Raw genomic sequence first — 15,814 nt, forward strand, 5'->3', positions numbered from 1 at the left:
ATTGGATTTCTTACATTTTATTCAAGTATCACTACAGTTAACAGTCTTATAGACGTCATTTGCTTTCACTTAACAACACTAAAACATGTATAATTCTCAATTATATAATTATCTGTTAGTAGCTTTTTAATGTTAAAGAATATATTGTGCACAATAAATACTGAAGTAGAATTAGCATTCCTTCATAGTTTAAAATAAATGCATATGTGTATTAATAGATTAGGCACAGGGAGTCATTTGAGCTTCTTATTATAGAATGAGCTCAGCTCATGTCTTTATTAATAACATCTAACACACCAACATGTTTCTAAGTATCGTGATAAATTAATTGTAAAGTTTTAGTTCCTGCAGGCTTCAGCATATCTACGATGTGTAATGTGTTTTTGCTGCATCGACAAAACATTGGTATACACAAAATCACGCTCTGATAACAACGTGTTTCTCAGGGAAGCGTCTCCACGTTGACGTAGGTGAGGACGACATCATGTAAGATGTTGATTCTGTCGATCCGGTTGAGCTCTCTGACGCGGTGAGCGAACTCAAACAGCGGGATGTTGTTGACCGCCACCCTGAAGGCTTCAGGAGTGCACAGGATCTTCATCTGGAAGAGAGCAAACCGCTTATGATGCAGGTTGTGAGCTGACGTGCATGCCATGCCCAAGTAAAGTGTACAATACACAGATCAGTCGCAGCCTTATTTAAAGACAGTTTCTTTTTGCAGCGCAAAAGCGCAAAGTTTTCACCTGGCATTCCATAATACTGTAAAAATTAAATTTAACTGAAATTTAGAGTAAGATAGAAAAGGTTATAGGGTTAATGCCATTATGAATGGAGTAGGCTGATGATTTAACTCCACATCCGTGCCATATACTGCACATTATTATGCCACTATGGTATTCTGATTTAGCAGTGACTATGAACACACAGTAGTGGTAATTGGAGTCAGTAAGCGTAGACGCAGATACTGCTGGAGGACAGGATTAGCTCTTCAGATTAGTCTCCTCTTTTGCGATGCATGTTAGACATGATAGTTATTGATGTTATTGAGCAACATGAGACCCCCACTGACCTCCAGGAGCCTCCCTGCTGTACAGCAGCTCCATTATCTAGGACCTGCTTGCACAAGTGGCTTTCCAAGCCTTGCCATCTTTTCCAAGCGTTAGCCTGATGTTAACCATGAGAAAGTGGCCTCGAGTCAGTTAAATGCACCATGTGTAGATTTTTGAAACATGTCATTGTACAACTTTGACAGCGCCTATTGTAACATTGTTAGTTTTAGTTAGTATCACTTTATTAGTTATTATTAGCATTGCTATTGTGTTGTATTTAGATCTATGACCTCTTGTATCTGTGACCTAATGAAGACCAGTCCAAAGCGTCTAATTCCTGTTTCTGTTGCTCACCTCGAAAGGGCTCCCGAGAGCAAAAGGGAACGGCCCCTTCAGGTCCCTCTCTTCTGGGCCCCAGCGCTCACCCAGTTTGTGGTTGCGAACCACAACCTGTTTCCCCCCCTCAGTGAAGCGGGGGTTGATGTGAAAGGCAATGTCGTTGCCTCTCAGAAAGTTCACTGTAAACCTGTGGGAGACCAAGCCGATTAAATTAGTTGTGTGCATGCTACATGAAATTCAGTACTTTTGTGTAATATCTGTATCCATCATGTTACAGTAAAATATTTATTGGGTGTATTAGCAACGAAAGTTCCATTTTCATAGAAATTAGCTTACATTTTAGCATTAGGCTTAACGTGGCCCAAGATGGTCATCATCATTTTATCATACACCCCTCGGGCGAGGTTCAAGTTGTACGGCACGCTCTGAACGGCAAAGAGACAAGCACAGTTAAAGAAAATAATGCACTGTGAGATGGTTGCAATTCAGAAACCTTGCCTTTGACTCACTAGAGGTCCAGATGTGGGTGGTAGCCAGTGTGGAGGCATGATAGATGGAGTCTGGCCGGGCCATCCTGACTGTCCTGGGTTGTAAGGCCAACCAGGGTGGGCAGGCCAGCCTGGTGCACTTGGGTGGATGCTGGTAGCAGCGGCAGGTGCTGCAACTGGAACTGGAACTGGAGCTGGAGCTGGAGCTGGAACTTGAATGGGAGCTGGTGGCTGGAAAGGTTGGTATTGGGTACCGGGCCAGCATGGCTGGCAGGGCTGCACTGGAGCTTGAACCTGAGCTGGAACTTGAGCTGGAGTTGGGACCATAGTTGTGGTTGGTACTGGGGGTGGTGTTATGACTTGAGTGGGAGTGGAAACCGCAATTGGAGCAGGGACTGGGACCTGAGCCGGCTGTGTCCCCGGCCAACAGGGTGTGTTCGGCTGACCAGTCCAGCACGGCGAGGGCTGGGTGGGCTGTCCTGGCCACGCGGGGAACCCACCTCCTGACTGTTGCATGTTAGGCCAGAGGCTGTTAGGCTGTGGGGCAGAGCCAGACGGTGGGCAGCTGCCACACAGAGTGTCAGAGTGCTGAGACAGAGACAGAGGAGGAGGGGGAGATGGTGAGGATGGAGAGACGGGAGGGTCAGGAGCCAGCAGGGACATACGTGGAAGAGAGAGGGTGGATAGGACGGAGGACACCAACTTGAAGTTGGCCATAAGCAAAGAGTTACGCATTTATATTATGATAGCAATGGTTTGTCATTCTTACCAGAGTGGAGATCTGAGAATGTGGTGAAGTACTTACATCCATGCTGCCTGCCAGAACAAGATCACGTTCACTGTTATATATCTGACATATTTTAAAATCGCAAACGATCCTCAAAGGATTTTATAATCACATAAAAATAAAGCTGGAACTAAAACAAAAAACAAATGAAATGTCATTAAAGGAAATAGCTAAAACACACTGTAAAAGATTTAACAAAGGTGCAGAAACAGTATGAAACTTTACTGGCAGACAGATGAAAACTGAGCTGAGCACAGTCTCCAGAGAGAAGAACTAGTGCACCAGGCGGCCACCAGAGGACCCTACAGCTTCTCAAGATGCCAAAGTGCCAGCTAACGTGAACACTAGAGGATTGTCCTGACTCCATGTAAACTGACAGCTAAAGCTAACTGAATGCCACGGGATGCAGTAATTGACTAATGGCCACGGAAAACTTCCTGAGTCATGCGGAAACATAATGGCACATTGAGTCTGGGTTATATCAGTGACTTATGGGCAGGAACATGCTATAGCAAGGATTCTTTAGAATCCACCACATCCGCTAATATATAGTTGACCCCGTGAGTAGATTCAGTTATTTTATAAATGTCTAGACACTTGTAATTCATGCTTCTTATGTTTGCTATAAGTGAGACAATTATACTTTCTTTCCTCACAAAGTGATTTAAATGGATGTTAAGGCAGAAGTTTTAACTTTTAATGTTGCATTTATATGTATTTATTGTATATGTTCATCATTTGTCTAGATTTTGACACATACTTAATTACCTATCAAAACTGACATTTTCAATGAATCAAAATCAATCAACCAAGTATGCTACATGTACATAAATATGCTACATATATAATATGCTGTTTGTAAATTTTTCATGTGCACTACCACACTGTGCACACTTCTCATTTCACAGCAGGAGATTTGAAACGTTATCCCAAGATTCACACAAGTAATCGGTTACTCGCCTGTTGCTCAGAAGAAATGTTTGAGTATTCGATTAGATGAGCCATTTTGGCTCTGATCCATTAAACTATTTTTTTTTTTTCCGAAAGCTGCAACAAATAAAAAGCAGAATAAGAGTTTACCTTTTCTTGTCTTAGTCCTCAGGTGCACACAGGAGCGGGCTGCCGGCTGTCAGCGGTCAGTGACTCGCATATTGGGTTGGCCAACGCAAAGAAGCACTCTTTTATAGCACGAAATCCTCTCACCAGTCAGCCCCTCCTCACTTATTACTCCGTTGTCAGGATAACGCCACTCCCTGTGTGTCAAAAAATATGTAAACAAAAACGAAAAAAATGTAATGTGTGTTATTGAGTTTTGCAGCAGAGAGGGATTTTAATTTTGTCCATGTCACCTTTGTTATATGCATGTGACCGCCATATAAAAAGTATTGCTAATGAAAGTTATGACGATCTTGAAATAAATGAATGGAAAACAGAGGGAAAAAAGTTTTGACTTTTTTGTCAAACCATTTAAAAGAAACAGGTACAAAACTGTACAGCGGATGAAAAATGTTGCGTCCGCCAGCTGACATTCCTCTCATTTTACCTAAAGAAGGCCCGGTGACAGCACAATGGCGCGTTTTTGTGCTGACGTGGTTCACTCCACTGTTGAGCGTGAGCAGTCATGGGACTGTGCAACAGTCATGCCACGTCTCTCTGGGCCACACAGAGTAACACAATTACTGCGAATACACAAATAAGTGTCAAGACTCAATGTGGCTCTGTGTACGGCCAAATGATTCAGGCGCTGACGGCTAAAAAGTCAGTCGATGCTGCTTGGTTCATCCTTGGCTTGATTTAATGTCTGATTCTAAATGTTGGAGTTTCTATTTCTTCTGAGTTCTGAGGTTGTGAACAGCGGGTTAACTGAGCGTCTGACCTCATGTAGGAATACAGATTCTGGTAATTTTCATAAACAAGAAAGATTTCAGGGTCCGCACCGTCATCCAATAAATCCCCAAGGCAACGGCATCATAACATTTGGACTCTCACAACTGCTGTGGTTGTCCTGACAACATTATTAGATTACCCATCATCTGAGCGGAAAAATGTCAGAATGCAAAGGCCTAATGCTCCAAGAATTCAACACCTAACATTCACCCTGCAGGGTGTATAAACAGTGTAAATAAAGTGAGAATCCGCTTCAGTTCTCTGTGACTTTTACTGTCAAGGTTGGCCTTTTTTTCTTACAGGAAAACAGAGGTGTAGAATCAGAAAAGGAAGGCGAAGCAGTTGTTTGTGGCGAAAAGGAATGACAAAGGGGTTCCCCAGATGGCTGCCTTTTTGCGTATTTTGCACCAGTGTACCAACAAAACTCCACAACCCCCGCTAAGGATTCTATCTACCCTATCACATAGCTTTACATCTTTGCCCGGGGCTAGAGTTACTGCTTGGGGAAATCACTTCAGTAAACTGAAAAAGTCTGAGTAAAGTACAGCCACTTAGTCTCTACTATACTCAGGCAAAAGCTCACTTTTATACAAATGCTTACATCCATCAGCGCAGTGATTTATGTCCAGCCTCGGTCCACTTTGTTTCCCTCGCATCTTCCATCGACTACATTTCTCAGGGCCATAGTTTGGTTTTATAAATAGACACTTCCCTGTTTGCAGGTGGTTGCATCATGGAGTAGAGTATACCAACTCCAAGGATTCAAGCAACAATTCCTGAAAAACCTATACACTTCAGCACACATGAATTCTTTTTAGTAAGATTTTTGTAGTTCCTCATGAAAAATCCACTGGCATGCCACGTTAAAAACAACTATGGTATATTTATTTATTTATTTATTTATTTGTGAGGCTGGGAACATTTTTCTCAATGTAATTCTATTATGGCATGGTAAAGCGATAGACCATTGCTAATCTGTAATGCTGTGCACCGCCCATGTTTGTTTGTTGCTTGTGATATTTTGAGCAGTAAAATTCACTTGAATCTTAACATCTGCTTCTGAACACAAACAGCCACCGTGTTATGCAAACACTTACAACTGAAAGGCACGTGCTCACGCCGGCAGTCACGCTCATTAATTCTTGATGAGCGTACGAGAGCGCCATTTGGCCTGACCTCAGGAGCCCAGCTGTAGCCATCATCACCACACATAAGAGGACTAAAGGGCGTGGCCATGCTTTGGGAAGTCAATTTTTATGAAGTCGCAGCCCCTGGCACCGTGTGTGCGTGCGTGCGTGCGTGTGAGTGGTGGCACTAGAATTGGTTGAATTGAGCATGTGGGCTGATTAAATTCTAATGTCTCATCATCTCCCATAAGCCATTACAAGGGAAATTGTGCAGCTCTCTCTCTCTCTCTCTCTTTTTTTTTATTGTTTTTTAATTGTTTCCAGAATTAGATAATAAACAGATGAACGTCTGTCATTTGGCCTGGCACAACAGGACTGTTCGTCTTACAGCAAACACTGAACAACGCTGAAAATATGATGGCAGTAATTATGTAGTTGTCAGTATTTTTGCTTTATTAATGTGCTATATTTACCATCAAATGAAAAAAAAGGGGATGTTACTTGTTATTTTTGAGCAGCATATAATTTTTGCTGAGTACAACTTCCATATTTTTCTATTTGTAACAACTGCTTTAATTGTCGTCATGAACTAACGCATAATTACTGAAACTCAACTGTACGGTCTGGAAGGAAGCCACCCATAAAATGTTACTGGTTGAATTTTGGTCTGGGGTTACTCTGAATTTCTGGTGGCGATCTACTGGGCCAATCAAATCATTTGTGTGGGCCTCACTTGGTGCAGTTAAGTTGGTTTTGTTTACATAAAAGTGTCTGCCGGCTAAGAAGCAAGATGTTCAGATTCTGTTATTGTGACCATTGGAAAAGATCTTTTAAGTTAGCAGCTAAGTTAACAGCAAACGTCACTTAATACTTGACTGAGGAATATCCAATTGAGTCTAGAAGCATTTCTTCCTATGGAGTGGTTGAAACCATAGACAGTATAAAGACTTATAAAAACATTTATATAATGTATGTTTGAAACACGCCTCATAATGAAATCTGAATAGCTGGCTACTGTAGGCCAGTTCTGGTTCTGATCTTGAGTTATTTATCTCATTAACACGGGGGAAAATGAAGTTTTGTTTCCCTCAGATAATGAGATAAACAACTTGAGATCTCAAGAAAACCGAGGAAATTAACTCTTTAACACAGGAAAATGGCTTCCATACAAATTACTTTCTGGGGCCAAATAAAAGACTTTGCTGGTAAATGTGTATTTCTCTACGCAAGGCACCAGATCAGCACCAGCAACTCGGATGCATCGATGAAACTGTGCGCTCAAGGACACTTTTGCAGCGTGAACATTTACCGAGCTCAGACTCAGGCCGTGGATGCACACTCACTGCGTGCCACTTAGTTGCCCTCACGCAATACATTCAACACACAATGTGACGAAATCGGCTCAGTTTGTCACACTGACCGCCACAAAATGAAAACTTCCCCTGACGATTGCGGGGAATCATTTTGCTTGGGCAGCATATTGTCAGAATGGGTTTCCTGCCAAGAAACTGTCCAGAACATTTTGTTGATGGTTTGTCTCCTCTTTGGCCGGTCGAGAGCCTGAACTGGCAACACTTGCTTCCTCATCCTTCAATTTATTCAGTCCATCAAAATGTGATTAAAAAAAAAAAAAAGATTCAACAAAAATACAACCCAGTGTGCATATTTGAAAGCACATTACTGGCTTTGTTTGAGTGGATGTTTACCATGTGGTCATGACATATGTCCTCTTGTAGTGTCGGCCAATGAGGGAGCTGTGGAAAAAGGAGGGAAGCGTGAGGCGCGCTGCTGTTAGGCAGAAGAGAGCACCCTGGCAGGAGCAGGGTTTACCAAAGTGACGACGGTGGCATTAGCCTCTTAATGCTTTGGGCCTCGTTCCAGCGCTCGTAAGCCTCGCCTCCCTTTACATGTTCCCTTAACCACTTCTTTCCTATTAAATGCACAATAACTGGGTGATTGAAGTATAAAGAGACAGCTATATGAGGCAATCCTCACAGTGGGTAGCGTTTACAAGCGTGTGCCCGCAGTCAAAGTGGTTATTATTAACATGCAGCTGTGTGGCAGCTCTCACCAAGAGCTGAAGATGCGCCTGTGCCTTCAAAGAATGAGTTAAAAAGAGTGATAATATCAAAGAGCGTTTAAGAGGGAGTAAGAGTGGGGGAGATGGTTTCAAACACAGTGATCTTACTACAGTTGCCATGGGGACAGTAGCACGTTTGTGAAGGGACCTGAGGGTGTTTGTGTGTGCATGAAAAAACCATCATCATGTCGGCTATCGGCCACGAGAAGAGATTAATGCCACAGAGGATGAAGTGTTTTACTCAGAGAGGCCTTGGCTTCTGTTTCGGACATAACCAACAGCCATAAATAAAACTTACAGCTGGATGCACTATGGAAACCTCCCACAACCCACCACTAGATGGTGATGTCAAATTCTCCTGGGTGGTTGTAGTCATGTGGCAGCTATAATCTTGTTCCATGAAAGGCCAAAAGGATTGTCTGTTTACTCTATGCAGCTGACACCTTCACAGTAATCATAACAAACCACAGTGCAGGACCCAAGGAGGCTGAAAGCAAAAATAATGATCAGAAGAAGCACTGTAATTCAATAACAAGTGAAAATACACCCAACATGTATTGAAACAAGCCTCTATGTGTGGATTGTTTACAGTGTGGTCAGTTTAGAGGATTCCATTGTGGTGTCACACTTTCAGCGTGATCCACTTAAATGTCTTGCTACTTGTCTCCCTTCTAGGGACTAGGATTTCTTAATTTTTCTTTTTTTGACAGTAACATCTCAATGGTTGTGTGCTGTCAATGTTATGTGTGCTCAGGGCTCATATATCACACAAATATTTCTGATGATTTTCATTCCTGAGAGGTAAAAAATAGTAACACAAAGCAAATACTCTTTATCCCCAGCTCACCATGACAACCTGTTGATCCACCCTGATTTAAGTATCTATCAATAATTCATGTTCACCTATCCGCCACAACATTAAAACCACTGACAGGAGAAGTGGATAACTTTGGCCATCTTGTGACAATGCAATGTTCTCCTGAGAAACTTGATATAGCATATGTTACATGTGACATGTAGCACCCACCTAGACCAGACCAGACAGCCCCACCCCATAGCAATGATACTCCTTGATGGCAGCAGACATCACCAGCAGGATGCATCCTGACACAGACACACACACATAAAAACAGTTTTGGAACAACTCAAAAAACATGAAGACTCCAAATCCGGCAGATCTCAAGCTGATCAAGTAATCTCAAACTGGGATGTACTGGAACAAGCCTGACATACAGAGACCCCCCCTTTCAACCCATAAGGACCCAAAGGCCCACACTAACAACATTGTGTTGCTAGACACCACAGGTCATAATGCTATGCCTGATCAGTGAATTGTATGACTGAAAGCTCATTTACTGTAGATAAAGAAAAGTGAAAAGCATTGCTGCCCCTCCCCCTCCTTTCATGTCCCATGTCGCTATAAGGATAGATGTGGCTGTCCATAAAGCCCATAATAAGTGTTGCCTAGCCTGGAATAGTCCTGAGCTCAAGGGGTGTTCCCACTGCTCAGAGACCAGGCTCACATTTCCCAAGGGGATTTATGGGTGGCAGGGAGGCTGCATGGGAGACAGAGCAGGCGAGGGCAGTATAATCAAAAGAGGACAAATCAGTGGGGCAGAGAATACGGTAATATTGACGAAGAGTGTATACGGTCTCAAAGTTTGTGGTTACTTTTGTAAGAATGGATCTGCAGTATGGTGGTCTGATATATGTAGCACATATGTATAGTGACAGAAGGAATGCACTTCTCATACATTCTCTGCATTCTCCACCTGTATGACCTGCTGGTAAAAATATCAGCCAGCCATGCATTGGTGAACTTCATCTAAAAACATGTAATAACAACTCTCTCATTGACCCCAATGTTTAACAACACAAGGACGTAGGTACTTTCCTCCTCATTTAAAAAGGACAGATCAGACACAAATTGACTGGTGCCCTTCCACATTTACTCACTGTAGTCTGGGGAAAAACCCTGCACCACAAAAAGCATGCCAAAAACCAAGATGGGAGGTCAATAAGGGCTGTGACACTGTGGGAACTGGCAGAGGCTGTCACAGTCTCCCAGAAGCTCTGAGACTGCAGCCTGTGTCTACCGTCACTTGAGAAACACTTGTCTCAAATATGTTCATCAGCTCCTGAAAATGACACAAACTTTATCTCTCATTTATTTCAGTTTTGCCAAAACCCGCTTATATCACCTTTGCATCATTATTCAGCTACATTTGTCTTATAGCTAATATATAGCTATTGCTATTACCACTTTTCCACATTAGCCATCAGCCAAAGCTAATTGGCTACTATTCAAGCTATTCTTATGGGTCACCCATTGACTGTAGGGGCAACTTAGATCAGTAGCTACATACTTAAATTATTTATTAGTCACTTGCCGTTTTATGTCCACCATTTATCCATTTAAGCTGACCATGTCAACCATTTGTCATTACTTAAGCTAACTATTTCAAGTAATCATCATTACATTTATCTATTTCAACCGTGTATTATTGTTTTAAATTTATGGTTTGTTACATTTATAATTACATTCAGATAGTTCAACAATCTATTATTACTTTAATCTTTTATCATTACTTTAACTATTTCAAATATTTATCATCACTTTAAGCTAACCATTTCAACAAGCATTTATCATGTATTTAAGTTATAGCCTAACTATTTCAAGAATTTATCGCGTATTTAAGCTATAACCTACCCATTTCAACTTAATTTCAAACATTTATCATGTATTTAAGCTATAGCCGAACTATTTCAACTAAATATTTCAAGCATTTATCATGAGATACTTGATTAGGTTGATATTCCAACAGTTTAAGATTACTGTAAGCTAGCAAACTATTTTAATCATGTATCATTGCTTAAAGCCTATTTCAACCAACAATTTATCTTGACTTTAAGCTAACAGCTCACAGCCACTGCTTTCAGCTGTTTCCACCATTCATCATTATGTTATTAAGGCTCCCCAAGCAGTTGTGTGACGGACAGGGCTTTATCGTAAATGTGTGTGTGGGTCTAGTTGAGGTACAGTACGTCGACGTGACGTGAAGTTGTCCCTGCTCTGCTGCACAGGTGCTCCAGCTCCACATATCCAGAGCGCTCTCCGCCCTCTCAGCCGCCACCGACTGCGCTCATTCGCTCTCCCCAACAGCCCGGATGTAGCGCACAGGACCGCACAGTCCTCCACTTAGTGATAATAACATGGCGCTGGCAGACACGTAACGGTGCCCACCACGCTCCCAATATCCACAACAGCAGACCAAAATAAGCCGCGGGACATGTGAGCTCTTCGACCCCGAGACGAGCAGGTAGGTGCGGAGCCTTTCACTCGAAAGACGCGCTTTGACGATGCTCTTTGGCGAAAATGTGGCTGCTGCCTCTTCTTGCAGGGGGGCAAAAAAAAAAAAAAAAAAAAAAAAGGAAAAGCCGCTGTGGAAAGCCGAAATATCGTCTGAAGGTTTACCTTGTGTCTCTAGCTTACTAGCCGAGGATTTAATGCCTCACGCCGAAACAGCAGTGTCATTCGGGGCAGGTTCTCGTCGCTGCTTACGATGCATCCGTGCAGAAATAAATCTGTCATTTTGTAGTGCATGTGTTGTCATGGCTGTCAGGCTCTCCGCGCGTCGACCGCTGTCCTTGGTATTGAACTGGGTGGGCATCGCACCTTATGCATGTTGCAAACAGATCCCGAAGGCCTGCGTGTGCCTTATTTCTTACTATTCTGTCATCGTTGACTAATCGAGGAGGATTTGTTGTCAGTGGCTGGAGGTCGAAGGAGGAAAAAAAAAAAAACATGACTGAGATGCATCTTCAGCCTTACAGCAGGGGCTCTCTCTCTCTCTCTCTCTCTCTGTGTATGCTGCTCAGTAGTGAGTTAACAGCCTTTTAACTCATATGCCGCTACATTTCTCCACCGTTGCCGTGACAGCATCCCTCCTTATTGTGGCACTACTGTATCCACTCCACTGTATGACAGTGATGATGACAGTGCAGGACGTGTATTTGCTTTCTCGCAGCCAGCCAGAGTTGGAGTATGCTGGAGCTAATGTAGGCCAGGTGAGGGCAGGAACAGATGGCTTGTTTTCAACTTGAGAGTGGCTTTCGGATTAGAATGTGTAGACGAAAATTAAAAGTGGTGGCTTGGCCCCTCTGAGCTGGGGTTCCCCTCCTAAGCTCATAATCGCCCTAACAGCAACACTCTATTAATAGGGGTAATAATAACATGTTTCAAACCAAAACCTCTAATGCTGCCTATGTTTTTGTCTTAGAGCAGCGGATATGCAGCCTCCATGATTTGGACGTGCAGAATATCTTTTGTTTTTTGTCATTGATGTTCATATAAAGGATGCAACAAGCGGGTGGTCAGTGCAGTTTTAACAGCTTGAGCAGGTGCATTTGTACATTAATGGATTATTGTAACAGAAAATGACTCTGCTATAATCTTGAAAGTATTTTCTTTCATTTCAAATGTCAAACATTTGCTAGGTTTTACTACTTTGCTGCTTTCCTTGTGGTTGTAACTGAACGTTTATGGGTTTTAGATGGTTGGTTGTGCAAATCCAGACTCCTGAGGTCCTAGTCAGTCGTGTGGTCCGGGCAACCACAACGGACATTTTTCTTTTTCTTTTCCTGCATTTTATTGACAAATCATACATTATGTGCTAGATAATTGTATCATGGATTGTTTTTCAGCATTTGGCATTTACTCTGCTTCTAATCAATTGCAATAAGGCATCAGATTAGACATCAAGGGTGGCCTTGCCAAAATACTATAATAATTGCCATTTATCTGCACATTAATTCAGATTGAATCACTAATTCAATTCTGATCAACAAGGAGGAAGTAACAGTGCAGTTAGCCTGGCGTAGCTAGGCTAAACCTTTATCATGATAAGAGTCTGGTAACGCGCCACTTGGATTTCATTATGGGTCACTTTCTACCGATATAGAGAAGAAAATACCTCTGTGTGCAATTTGAAAGTCCTAAAACCAATCAAAGTCATTGCGTTTTTTTTTTTTTTTTTTTTAAATGTCTGCTCCACACTGCTCGGATGATGTGTATGGCTACTGTCGCTGTAACCTCTTCTGCCCATCACCACATAAAGTGGTGATGTGGTAGTGTATGGAATAAATAGAAAACATATCCCATCATAAGATAAAATCAGATTTTCAATTAGATCATAGTACATCTTGCTGCCAGCTACCTACTCCATTTTTCATTTCAGACTGTCTGTTATAAATATGCCTTCAAATTAAATCTGAGCTGTAATATTCTCAGACTTGACAAAACTCCTCCAGAGCCAACGCCCCCCCCCCCCCGATCTTCATGTGTAAAAGTGATGGACTACCTCTTTAAGTATCAACCTCTCCAGTCCTCTTGTCCAGATCACACATCAAGGTGAGATTAATGTTGCTCCTGGTTTGTCCTTTAGAGATGATACTGTGTGTTATTTTAAAATCGGATGGCACTTAGGAGCTGAGTCAATGTGTTGGTCCGTGCGCGCTTGCTTGCACACTCCCTGGTTATCCACTCTGTAATGTATTCAGTGCCAGTACCGAGCACAACAGCTTTACATAATGATCAAAGCTTGAGGGATGCCAAAGCATGGCTTCAGCCTGCAGTAATAATAATAATAACCTTTGAAGTTATCACAATCCCACAACCTCATTCCCCTTCTCTCTTTCTGTTTCTCGGTCTCTCTCTGTGTCACTCGAACGCGCCCACACTTGCACAGACCCACTCAAAGGTCCTCTTCTCTTTAATGTTTCGGGATATGAGGTGAGCACTTAAAAGAGGATAGTGATAATGAACACATGACTTACTATTTTAGTCCTCTCGGCTCTGCACTAGGCTGCTCTTGCTGTCTATGAGGAGTCAGGCTTCGCCGCTCGCACAAATGGTCAATTACGTAAGAGTCCGCGTTGTACATTGAATAAAGTGGCGAGAACAAGACAATCTAGCGATCCTTCGCCATCCACGCTAGAGTACGTCCTCTGTGCCGCTGCTATTTCCTCAACCTTCAAGGCTGACCTCATGTGTCACTGGCCCGCATCTCTGTTTTCTCTCCCTGCGGTTAAATAGAGTTTGAAATGCAAGGGTGGGAACGCGTTATCTGTAATTGAAGAGTCGGATTCAGCCCTCTATTTACGTGGGAACCTCTTGAAAGACTCATTGGCTATTTTACACAGTGTCTGGCGGACTGGTGCTGGTCGATCTTCCTAATCAAGAAGCGGAGTCAAGAAGCATGCAAACAAGGTTTAGATAGAGAGGAGAGATGAAGAGAGTAAAGGAGAGGAGAGGGGAGGAGGAAGGCGGGACAGATGAGACAAAAGAAGAACGGATATGGGAGGAGAGCAAACAAGAGAGAGCAAAGAAAGGGGTGACCACGGGTAAGGTGTGAAAATAGATGTAGAGACATCTGAGGTGGTGTTGTAATAGGAAGTGGGGTTTAAAGGCAAACACAGATGGGCAAATTAAAAACCAAAAAATTAAATTCACTTTATTTGCCTTGTATACACACCGATCAGGCATAACATTATTACCACCTTCTTAATATTGTGTAGGTCTCACTTGTGCTTCTAAAACAGTTGCGGCTCATCAGAGAATGGACGTGGGTCTTCTGAGGTTGTCCTGTGGTGTCTGGAAGTAGAATATTGTTAGAGGCGGTCTCTGTGGATCAGACTTGTTCCTAAGTAACACATGAATGCCAGGTCCAAAAGTTTCCCAGCAGAACATAGTATTGTCACAAGATGATCAATGTTACTTACTTCTCCTGGCGGTGGTTTTAATGTTACGCCTGGTTGCTGTACACACATCATTTGTCTCATACATGGAGTAGTGTGTAGCTATACAAGGCACCCACTGAACAGTTTGGGGGCTTTTAGGTGCTTGCTCAAGGCACCTCAGCCATAGATGTAGAAGGTATCGAACCAATCCCCCCCACAATCCCAAAAGCTGCTTCTTTTACCACTATTCCACCGCCCTTAAAAGGAATAGTTAAAAGGGTATTACTGTCTCTCCTGTTCTTTTCTGCAGTCCAAGCCAGCATGCCGAAGTCATTGTCAGATGTCAGCACTTTTGTGTCAGGTTATTACATTTCGCTGTTTTTGTCACGGGATTAAAAATAAGAAATAAAAGCGTCCCTTGTGTTTTCTGCATGACTCGGTGCGTTGGTAACAAAACGGGGTTTGTGTGCGAGAGCGGTAAGACAGAGGAAGAGACTGAGCGTATGAAAGAGACATTATGAAAGAGGAAGAGAGACGAACACAAGCACTTGGGAGAGCGATATAGGCAGAAGCTGTGTAGGCGTATGTGTATTTGTGTGTGCAGATAAAGGTTAGATGTTAGTGTCTTAATTCCACTATGCCGCTCTTTACATGTCACTTATGAATATAAATGGCGCGGGTGTCATGTCGTGCCTTTAGAATGTGATTTGTAGAATAAATCCACGTTGCACGCTGGTGGTGAAATTGCAGTTAAACAGTTCGAATCACAGTGGATGTGTACAACATCAGGTGTTGTCTGACATTCAGAAACCTGACGACGGGGATGGTCAACATGGGTGAAATGTTGTGCCGACTGTCATTAGGGCTGTTATGTGTGTGTCTTTTCTCTGCATGAAAACACACATAAAGAAAGAGTTAACCTAGATGCTTCTATAAACTACTGTAGCCTACATATCTACAGTTTTCTTAGTCTAAGCTCAATGAGGCTGTTCTACTTCTTTCCCGATTCGTCTCCTCTCCGGCGCCGGAGATGCCTGACCATGGTGGATGTGTGTGGATGTGTGTTGGTCATGGGGCTAAGGCATCAGAGGGCACTGATGAAGAAGGAAGCCTCGTGAAGCTTGAATACGCAACGATGCCCCCAGGCCCCTGAATGCTGCATCTGCCTCTTCTGATGCCCAACGCAGCGCTGGCCCTTGCAGCTCTATCCCCCACCCTCCAGGCTAAGGGAGTTGCATTATTTCTGTACAAGTGTGTGTGGTGAATTTGTGAAGTGTTAACATGCTTTATCTTCTTTGTGCTTTGGCAAAGGGTGGTTG

General features: G+C 42.8%; 2 protein-coding genes across 5 annotated transcripts in view; one reads left to right on the forward strand and one right to left on the reverse strand.

Moving 5' to 3' along the window:
* Nucleotide 1: 1 nt before the first annotated feature.
* On the reverse strand, nt 2–12,153 carry LOC124998848 (galectin-3-like). 4 transcript variants are annotated; one of them, XM_047573448.1, is made up of 8 exons: nt 11,233–12,153; nt 3,744–3,916; nt 2,682–2,692; nt 1,898–2,578; nt 1,725–1,813; nt 1,404–1,575; nt 1,070–1,164; nt 455–601 (listed from the first exon to the last, which is right to left on the reverse strand). In XM_047573448.1, exons 3-8 carry the CDS (start codon nt 2,685–2,687, stop codon nt 598–600), a joined length of 1,047 nt encoding a protein of 348 aa, XP_047429404.1. In that variant the 5' UTR covers nt 2,688–2,692; nt 3,744–3,916; nt 11,233–12,153; the 3' UTR covers nt 455–597. The 4 variants fall into 4 exon arrangements, with proteins under 4 accessions (XP_047429403.1, XP_047429405.1, XP_047429406.1 ...); XM_047573447.1 differs by lacking the exon at nt 1,070–1,164 and having other exon boundaries at nt 2–601; nt 11,233–12,134; XM_047573449.1 differs by lacking the exon at nt 1,070–1,164 and having other exon boundaries at nt 2–601; nt 1,898–2,464; nt 2,646–2,692; nt 11,233–12,123.
* The window catches only part of pak5 (p21 protein (Cdc42/Rac)-activated kinase 5), a 60,619-nt gene continuing 55,616 nt past the window's right edge, over nt 10,812–15,814 (forward strand). Inside the window, exon 1 of the mRNA XM_047573444.1 lies at nt 10,812–11,077. The gene's annotated coding sequence lies outside the window, so the exon portion shown is untranslated. The remainder of the gene's footprint in view (nt 11,078–15,814) is intronic.

The sequence above is a fragment of the Mugil cephalus genome, chromosome 21 (assembly GCF_022458985.1).
Source record: "Mugil cephalus isolate CIBA_MC_2020 chromosome 21, CIBA_Mcephalus_1.1, whole genome shotgun sequence".
NCBI classification, from domain to species: Eukaryota; Metazoa; Chordata; class Actinopteri; order Mugiliformes; family Mugilidae; genus Mugil; species Mugil cephalus.